This window comes from Tupaia chinensis, unplaced genomic scaffold (genome assembly GCF_000334495.1).
Source record: "Tupaia chinensis unplaced genomic scaffold, TupChi_1.0 Scaffold000532_1, whole genome shotgun sequence".
Classification (NCBI taxonomy): Eukaryota; Metazoa; Chordata; class Mammalia; order Scandentia; family Tupaiidae; genus Tupaia; species Tupaia belangeri.
This window is the reverse complement of record NW_006160045.1, coordinates 4618872-4629301: the sequence shown is the minus strand read 5'-3', so window position 1 is coordinate 4629301 and position 10430 is coordinate 4618872. Positions and strand designations below refer to the sequence as shown.

General features: G+C 37.5%; 1 protein-coding gene across 1 annotated transcript; it reads left to right on the top strand.

Moving 5' to 3' along the window:
• Nucleotides 1-593: 593 nt before the first annotated feature.
• Nucleotides 594-9598, top strand: HNRNPU (heterogeneous nuclear ribonucleoprotein U; the record flags this gene model as incomplete). The annotated part of the gene is given in 13 exon segments (XM_014591109.2): nt 594-705; nt 792-865; nt 2766-2905; nt 3472-3571; nt 4646-4758; nt 5105-5368; nt 5686-5805; nt 6226-6354; nt 6451-6619; nt 6894-7148; nt 7459-7643; nt 7952-8023; nt 8481-9598. Coding segments are annotated over 13 exon segments (1787 nt in total), but the record flags the coding sequence as incomplete, so codon positions are not given.
• Between the last annotated feature and the right edge of the window lie 832 nt (nt 9599-10430).

The window sequence follows — 10430 nt, the reverse complement described above, 5'->3', positions numbered from 1 at the left end:
GCGCGGCGCCGGCCGCGGGAGGGGGAGGAGTCGCGGCAGGCGGGAGGGAGTCCCGTCGACCCGCGGTGGCGCCGCCGTGCTGCGTGCGCGGTGCGGGCACATGTCTTGGGGGGAGGGGTGAGGCCCGAGGTCCCGGGGCGGCGCGCTCGGTCGGCTCTCGGCCGCTGTATTGTGCAAAGAGCGCAGGGGCTCGGCGTGACCGCCCCTCCGGCGGGCGGGGCGGGGGGCGGAAGATCAGTACAATGCGGGCTCGGGGAGCGCGGGCCCGGGTGGGGGAGGGGAAGGGAGGCCGCGCGGGCTGCGCTGGCCCCTCCCCCCTTCCTGAACTCTCGTCGGATACACGTGGGCCCTGGGCCCAGGCCGCGCGATTTTTCTTTAGCTTTCTGGAATCATCCAGTAGACTGTAAAATTAGTAACGTCTTTAGACTGCGTCACTGACTTTAATCCAATTCTCAACTGATTGTCCTTTGAAATCCAATTTGACTTGTCAATTAATAATTAACAGGGTGAATTCGAAGTGCTTTGACTTAAAACAGAAAAAGGTTTTTGGTTGTTTTGCGACTTGGTCTCTTAAAGGGTGTTGTGTGTTGTAGGAGACGGAAAAACAGAACAGAAAGGCGGAGATAAAAAAAGAGGTGTTAAACGACCCCGGGAAGATCATGGCCGTGGATATTTTGAGTATATCGAAGAGAACAAATATAGCAGGTAGCGGATGTTAATCTAGTTCTTGTCACCCAGTTTTTTATTAGTGGGTGGGAAAAGTTGTATCAGGAGACAATTCTGTCTTGCAGGGCTAAATCTCCTCAGCCACCTGTCGAAGAAGAGGATGAACACTTCGATGACACAGTGGTTTGTCTTGATACTTGTAAGTGAAGCTGTTCCCCCTCTTCCCCGTTATCAGATGCGATGGTATTTTTTTTGGTTTCATTTTATTAGGAAACTTAATGCAGTGCAGTACCTTGAACTTAGTGCAGAAAACTTGAGTTAGATGTTAAATAATGGATAATGGCCTTCGTTTGGATTCTAGTTTAACATTTAGTACAGCTGCAGTCATAATGAAATCTTACAGGTTGTAGCAATTTGGTAATATTTGTATGAGTTGAAAACTCCTTAGGAATGTAAATTAATGCCAACTTTTGACTAGTTAGCTAACAGAAATTTGTAAACCTGTGTATAACTTGTCCTTATAGACATCAACAATACAGTAATTTAATTTTTTTGTGGAGTTCTATTAAGCGAGCTATTTGGGCTAGTTAACTATTTGCTAATGACTTTTACCATTAGCACTCAAGTATGTTCCCTATTCTAAAAGATTGTAATATTACTTTTTCAATAACTGCTCTTCTGTTCTCAATTCCAGTTCAGTAGCTGCTGCTTTAACATAAGTTGATTTCTTCCAAAGACCTGGGGCAGCAGCAGTGGGCTATCACTGGGCCAGTAGCTTTCTTCAGCAGCGAATGGTATCAATGGCAGCGCTGTAAATACTACTACTTTACCCAGTTGGGTTGCAATTGAGTATGAGGAAGTATTGCAAACCAGTACAAGGGCCTTGGCTGTCAACTTGTATTTTTTTCTACTATTAAAAAAAAAGAATTTGTTTAATATTTGATCAGAATGCACAGCTCTTAAGAGAGTGAGTTAAGAAAGTAGAAGTAAATGCTTAAACAAGGTAGGGTCGGCCTTCTGTGTTAGAAGTAAGGTGATATAATGAGTTGGAGCTTAGGTCTTCATGTATAAGTTGTTTTCAGATTTGTAAGAATTCAAATGTAAAAGTGTTACATATCCGATATCCTTTACAGGTAGTTGAGGTAGTTGAGTTTTTTGGAAAAGTATACTGGTAGTTGGCTTGAAAGTTTTATGTTAAATTCAATTGCATAAATAAAAATTTTGCTAGAAATTGGCAACATATTGAAGCAGTGATTCAAGATAATGCCCCCGTTAAGAGGTTTCTTTGTCCATCAGTAATAGCCATTAAGTTCCTTATTGGGTTCAGACAGGATTTGTTAAATTGGAAATTCTGTTGGTGGGAATTTTAGGAGCAAAGGTATGGTAAGAAAATTTTAAACTACCAATGAAAAAGTTTTTTAGCTTGAAGTGTGAAGGTGCATGCTAATGAGCCAGGGACCCAAAAGTAGCTAGGTTAAAGATCCTTCAATCCAGGATATGGTTAATCCCTAATCCTCACGAACAGCCAAAAGGAGATGTAAAATGCTGTAATACTAGTTTTAGACCACCAGATTTGTGCTTTGTAGATTGAGGCTACCTTTTTTACACCTTAGAAAAAGAGTTTAGGACTTAGAGCCCTGGTACTAAGTTACAAAGTGCAGGATCAACAGCTCATAGTCCTATTTTAAAATATTTGGTGGTGGCCTTCCTTCAGTTTATTGTGGCACTGGTAATTTCTACCTGGTTCTGGCATGCTTCACTTTGATTTCCTGCTATCCTCTACTGCTTGCCTCTAAATCAAGGTAAAGAGCAGAGCAGGTATGTATTAATATCACACTGTCTTGATCATTTTGCATACTTAAAATGTACACGTTAAACCTGGGTATTAGTCTTTTAGGCAGTATTCTTCAGTACATAATTTGACAATTTTGACTGGTGGGGGTGGGGCTTAAACTGAAAATAGGAACAGCAGCATGATACCTAAAAATGTTTTTGAAGAATTAATTGATGCAAACTTTTAATAACCAAATTTTACCTACATAGCAGATATATTTGCATTGGATGTCAAAAGAATAATACAATATTTGATATAATTACAGATAATTGTGATCTACATTTTAAAATATCAAGAGACCGCCTCAGTGCTTCTTCCCTTACTATGGAGAGTTTTGCTTTTCTTTGGGCTGGAGGAAGAGCATCTTATGGTGTTTCAAAAGGCAAAGTCTGTTTTGAGATGAAGGTAAATGCAATTTTGTAGCTCCTTAAAGAGATCCTTTGAAAATTTCCATTTGCCGGACATTATTAAGTGGCAAAGGAACATTAGAAGATTTCTGGGAATTACAGGCTTGGAAATTTTTATTTAGTGGCAGTTAAATAAATTTTGTTATATCACAACCTGCCATGTAGGTCCCCCTCGTTTTATATTTAGGGTACTCCTTTATTTAATCAGATATTTGAAAGGGCTGCTGAGGAGTTCACAAAATTCAACACATGAGAGAAAAACATGCTAAAAAGTACACTTTACTTGAGTTTGAGAGTTAAGAGTATGTAATTTAAAAATATTAACTGGGTTTTTCTTATGTGAATAAACCTGTGTATTTTAAGTCAAACCTTTTCAATTTTTAAGTTTTAATCTCTTAATGTTGAAGTTCTTATAAATGCTGGTGATAGAGTGGGAAATTTGGTAGTTAGGTGTTTTTGTATGAATAGCTAGAGAATGATTATCCATAACCCAGATAAACCAGAGCTCAAGAGTGTACCTTCCTTGGTTATACATATTAATTATTTGAATGACTTGGTTTTTAGGTTACAGAGAAGATCCCAGTGAGGCATTTATATACAAAAGATATTGACATACATGAAGTTCGAATTGGCTGGTCACTAACCACAAGTGGAATGTTGCTTGGTAAAGTTTTCATTTGAGTGCTGTGGGCTTATAGCTGTTGGGGTATGCTTTCAGCATTTTAATCAGACTAGAAGGCATTCTAAATCTTTTGTCTGTTTTTGTCAATTCTGTTAATACTAGAGATGAATTATAATTGTGTATAGTAGCATATGCTAAATTTAATTTTATTCATGACCAGATTTTTTTTTAAGTCATTTAATTTAATTTATTTATTTATTTATTTTGAGAGGATTTTTTGCTATAGGGCACGTGCACTTGCCAGAAAGACAGAGCCAGAAAGTGAGAAATCACCCCCAGTGGGGATGACCACGCCGCAATCCCTTCTCCTCCATTCTCCTCTTGGGATCTTGGGCATGCACGCACATGCGCCTGGCATGAGATTTAAGCCACTGGGTCCGGGACGCGAACCATGGTCAAATACATGGAGTCCACTACATAGCCATTACACTAACTGCTGGTCCCAACTTTATTTTAAATTTGACCAGAGAGAGTGAGAAAGCAAGCTACCAGGTCCAGGACTTGAACTGCAGTCAGCCATGTGGGAATCCCATACTCATAAACCACCATGTGATGGCCCCATATCATTTATATTTTAAAATAGAATCTCCATGGCATGCAATTTGTTAGTTAGTTTTATGTCTCTGTGTTCTGCTTAGCTTTCATTATCTGGTACAGTTCATATCTGGTACAGTTGTAGATAAGTTAGAATGTCAGTGAAATATTATTAAATATTTAAATGTACTCAGTTTTTCCTGTAAGTAACTTTTTTTAGGTTTTTGCTAGAGGTTGTGTGCTCCCTGCAGAGGGAGGAAAAGTGAGAAGTTTCTATCCCCCACGGGGATGGCCATACCACAGTCCCTTTTCTCCATTCTCTTGTGATTTTGGACATGCACACAAACTCTGATTTTTGAGCCTTTAAGTCCAGTATTTGAACTGCAATTCATGTGGGAATCCAGTGCCTTAACCACTATACCACTTGCTTGGCCCCATTTGCGAACTACTTAAATAGCAAAAATAAAATAGTTGGTTCTTTGGACTGTTGGAAAATTGACTTCATGAAAATTGTCTCTTTAGGTGAAGAAGAATTTTCTTACGGATATTCTCTAAAAGGAATAAAAACATGTAACTGTGAGACTGAAGATTATGGAGAGAAATTTGATGAAAATGACGTGATTACTTGTTTTGCTGTAAGTTACAGCAAAATCTTTATGTAAACATTCCATGTTACTAGCTGTCTCAGTGTCTTTCAGTATGATCACTATGAGCACACTGAATCTAGGTTAGACTAAAGACTTGCCCAGCCCTGAATTAAAGACTTAATTTAATTTGGTAGTTGAATTGGGAGAACCTAAGGCATCCCTAGGAGAAAATCACTAACTTGGTAGGACTAAAAACTACTAAATACAAAGTTGACCTGAATATTTATAGTCCATTTACTAGCTTAAACCTTGCGTTCCATGGAGTAAGTCTCACTTCTGATTAGAATTTTATTAAAAGCTCTCATGGGACATAAACTTTTTTCTTACTTGACAGAATTTTGAAAGCGATGAAGTAGAACTCTCCTATGCCAAGAATGGACAAGATCTTGGCATTGCCTTCAAAATCAGTAAGGAGGTTCTTGCTGGACGGCCACTTTTCCCGCATGTTCTCTGCCACAACTGTGCGGTTGAGTTTAATTTTGGTCAGAAGGAAAAGCCATATTTTCCAATACCTGAAGAATATACTTTTATCCAGAGTGTCCCCTTAGAGGATCGAGTTAGAGGCCCAAAGGGACCTGAAGAGAAGAAAGATTGTGAAGTAAGTGGTTTTGTTGTTAAACTGTGGTGTGTGTATAATTACTTTTGCTAGGCAGACATGTTGTTTTAGAAGAGCCTAGGTGATCAGTTTGATTTATTTGCTTTTAGATGTACCTATTGCTCACAACCAGTGATTTTTCCCATTTTTTCCTGTTGTATGACTTGTTAAGCTTTCTACAACACAAATACCCCTAGTATTAGATGAAAATTCAGGTATTTAAGCCAGTTTTTTGTTTGGCTTTGAAAGACAGTATTTAAAAGAGTTTTCAGGTGGTTTTTAATCATTAGCTAGTGAAGTGACATCTATTTCCATTGTAGGTTGTGATGATGATTGGCTTGCCAGGAGCTGGAAAAACCACCTGGGTTACCAAACATGCAGCAGAAAATCCTGGTAAATACAACATTCTTGGAACGAATACCATTATGGATAAAATGATGGTGAGTAAAACAGTAAGAGTCTCTCAGCATTTAAAATAGGTTTCTAGGTAATCCTTTAGCCTACTGTCCTTATCAGTTTTGTTTATATCTTATGGATAGGAATTTAGACAAAATTTAATTGATTATATAAGTTCTTTGTTAAGGTTAAATTAATTTCCTCTCAACATCCAGACTCTAAAAAGAATTAAATAGCATAGGGTCTTGTTAAACGATAAAGTGACTTTAACTATTTTTTTGAAAAAAAGATTTATTATTTATTTAAATTTGACCAGAGACAGATGTGGGGGGACTGCAGGGGGGAGTGAGGAAGCAGGCCGCCAGGTCCAGAACTTAAACCATGGTCGGCCATGTGGGAGTCTAGTGCTCTTAACCACTACGCCAAGAGCAAGGCTCCCAAGTGACTTGAACTTTTAAAAATAGGTGGCAGGTTTTAAGAAGCAAATGGCAGATACTGGAAAACTGAATACACTATTGCAAAGAGCTCCACAATGTCTTGGGAAGTTTATTGAGATCGCTGCCCGTAAGAAGCGAAATTTCATTCTGGATCAGGTGAGATATAAGCTTTGGAGATGGAAAAAGTGTTCATTAGTTTTGTATAGAATTGTTTTGAGTTACCAGCTTAATTTTTTTGTTTGTTTTTTAAAGACAAATGTGTCTGCTGCTGCCCAGAGGAGAAAAATGTGCCTGTTTGCAGGCTTCCAACGAAAAGCTGTTGTAGTTTGCCCAAAAGATGAAGACTACAAGCAAAGAACACAGAAGAAAGCAGAAGTTGAGGGGAAAGATCTACCAGAACATGCAGTCCTCAAAATGAAAGGCATGGACTAGTTATTCTGTTACTGTATTAAATCTTTATATGTGATTTAGATCCAAAAAATTAACATATTTGCTAGTAGTACTGTGTCAGGAAACCTTAGTAAATTTGAATGTGTTTGGCTTATTTATCTTAGGAAAATATTGTTACTAAATTGTAGGTTACATTCATAACCATTGAAAGAATTAAAGGCATTCTAAAACTTGTAAGCTTTGGGTGGGATTGCAGATACTTACTGTGGATTTCTAAGGTAATAACTTGACTTTGTTCCCTTCAGGAAACTTTACTCTGCCAGAGGTAGCTGAGTGCTTTGATGAAATAACCTATGTTGAACTTCAGAAGGAGGAAGCCCAGAAACTTTTGGAGCAATATAAAGAAGAAAGCAAAAAGGCTCTCCCACCAGAAAAGAAACAGAACACTGGCTCAAAGAAGAGTAATAAAAATAAGAGTGGCAAGAACCAGTTTAATCGGGGTGGTGGCCATAGAGGACGTGGAGGATTCAATATGCGTGGTGGAAACTTCAGAGGGGGAGGCAAGTAATTTTGAGTGATCTGTTTAGTTCAAAATAGAAATAACTGATAATCTTAAAGCTTGGAGCTGTAGATTATATAGCTAAATTTAAAATAGTGAAGTTTGCTTCTCTTTGATCCTATGCTGCATAGTAACGAATTAAAAATCTTTATGTGATTTGGTCTTAAACACACAGGTTATATATGAATAATTAAACAATTGCTTTTGTCTTTAAATAAGTTTCTTCAAAAATAATGAAATGGTCCAGGACCCTAAGTCTCTTGTTTCAGTGAAAATAATACATAGCAAAATTAAATGATCTCTTTTTTTAGCTCCTGGGAATCGTGGAGGATATAATCGGAGGGGCAATATGCCACAGAGAGGAGGTGGCGGTGGCGGAAGTGGTGGAATTGGCTATCCATACCCTCGCGGCCCTGTTTTTCCCAGCCGTGGTGGTTATTCAAACAGAGGGAACTACAATAGAGGTGGAATGCCCAATAGAGGGAACTACAACCAGGTAATGATTTAAAATCTCTGCAGGCACTCAGAACTGTAACTTGAAGTCTGGAAAGTTGTAGTCTTAAACTGTGTAATGGAATGAGTCCATTTATTTTATTTTGATTTTTGTTCTAAAAATAAAGTATATATCTCTGAGTAAATATAAAATTAAAACACTTGAAAAAGCAGCAGAGGGTAGCTAGAATTTCTGCTTTCTCCAAAGATTAGTAGCTAGCAACCTGTCCATTTCTGTCCCCAATTCCCACAAAACTAAAAAAGCTAATGGACTTGGCCTCAGAGCTCTTAAAGAATTTTTCCTTTTTGCAGAACTTCAGAGGACGAGGAAACAATCGTGGCTACAAAAATCAATCTCAGGGCTACAACCAGTGGCAGCAGGGTGTAAGTAAATTTCTTAGTGCATTAAATATATTTTGATTTGTAAGAACCAGTCTTGAAATGTCTTGTCTGGGGATTTTGAAATGTTCCTAAGCATTTATAGGGCAAATTGTGAATTAATTTTGTTATAATGGTAGCCATATTCTTACCTTTGAAGACAAAATAGGTTGGAGTTTGTTATAACTTAGTTTTTTTTAAATTTAAAGTAATACTTCATATGTGTGGTTCTTTTTACCTCGAGCTTTAATTGTATAAACTAACCAAATCATAACATGTTTTCTTTTGTAATGTGTATTGGTAATAATGGGATATTAAAACTAAATCTGGTTTGGTAGAAATCAGGTATGACAGGTATAAATTTGTTTCCAGCAATTACTCTGAATTAGATTGTCGTTTCCTAAAAGCAGTTTGAGTGGCTTATTGATGTTTTTTCTTTAAAAAAAAAAATTTTCTCTTACAGCAATTCTGGGGTCAGAAGCCATGGAGTCAGCATTATCACCAAGGATATTATTGAATACCCAAATAAAACGAACTGATACATATTTCTCCAAAACCTTCACAAGAAGTCGACTGTTTTCTTTAGTAGGCTAACTTTTTAAACATTCCACAAGAGGAAGTGCCTGCGGGTTCCTTTTTTAGAAGCTTTGTGGGTTGATTTTTTTTCTTTTCTTTTTTGTACATTTTTAATTGCAGTTTTAAAGTGAATCGTAAGAGAACCTCAGCATTGTGCACGATAAGAGAATGTGTCAGTATTTCAGGGTTCTACATTTTATCTGTAAAATGTGACTTTTTTTTTTTATCACAACAAAAGTAAAATGTTGCTTTGTACCTGGTGTCTTTTATTAAGAATTTACTCCCCCCCATTTCTCACAGAGAATAACAGTCGGGAGTCAATGTCACAATATAATAGTAATGTTAGCAACCAGATTCATGTAAGGACTAAGTAGTCCTCATGAATTGCCTAAGACTCTGTACTGCTCATATTACACTCCATCCTCTCTGTAGTGTGCTGGGTAGTGGAGGGGGTAAAATAAACAGTAGTTTCTGACAATGACTGGGAAGGCTTTGTCTTTTAAATGACAATGGAATTGGCATTATTGGGAAAGAAGATTTAAAGAACTTGGAACCAAGATAGAGAAGATGGAGTGTATGTAGAAGGGCTGTTAAAAATGTAAAACTTGGTTGCATTATTTGTGGAGGCTCAAACTTGTGAAGGTTAAATACCATACTTTTTCCATTTGTTCTGCATTTTGATTCTGAAAAGAAAGCTGGCTTTGCCCATTTCTTATTAAAAAAACTTGTTGTAAATCCAGTTGTCTAATGGGATCTATATGAAGTTAGCTATGTCTGTATGCCCTTCTCCCACAAAATACTGTATAACTAGTGTGCTTGTAGTAGTTAACTCCACCATCTTTGTAAGCTAATGAAATTGTGAGTCACCCATTTATATCTTAATTTTTAATCATGTCAGTTCTTGAATGGGTATCTCCTTAGCCTGCTGATTTCTTTTTCTTTCTAAAGAAAGTGGGTGGAGAAATTAATTTAGACGTTTGTTTGCAATAAAAAGAATTCATTTTACTCTTGTTTTGGGATTCTCGCCATCAAGGTTCAAAATCCCTTTATACAACTCCCAAGAGGAGGAATTTAAGTGTGTGCTTTGTGGACAGCTTATTTACTCTGTACTTGGAACATTTAGGTTTTAAAAACTTAAATGTACACTGATAATTTATAATTATGAAGTTGAATTCTTCCTTCCCCTCCCCCTCCAGATGACTTTAATGAGGGGAAAAGGTACTGGCTGGGAGAAGTTAACGCTGTTTATCGTCTTTAACAGCTGTCCTCAACTGATTGCTTTATATACATATATACGATGAATATACATGAAACTCTGGGGACAGACGCTTTTAGAAGCCATCGTATCATGCAAGCCAGTCATTGATTTCACTACTACACAACACTGCTAACTTAACCGTAGCTATGTGATAACATTAGATCCCCTAATTGTAATTTTATTGGGTTTGCACAGAACACTTAACCTTCTAAAGGAACCTCACAGATGTGAAGTGAGGAATCAGGAGTCAAACTGTAGAACTAAAATTTGACTTCAGTCTAGTGTTTTGGCGTTTTTAGGTTGTTTCTGGTAAGTTGAGGTTTGCTGTACTTGCGACTGCTTAGGATTTTGTTTTAACTTTTAAAAATAACTCATTTATATTCAAAGACATTTTCTTGCTGTAGATTAGAGATGTAGGTGGTGGTATAGTTTAGTTGAAATTTGTGGAACAAAGGCTGATCTTAAAATTACTATAGGGATTCTTAACTGTGCAAGGTAGTAGCTTACAGGGTTTTGTTTTAGGAATGATCTTAGTTAGCAACCACTGGCATGAACTGCTTTTCAGTGTGTACATTAGGA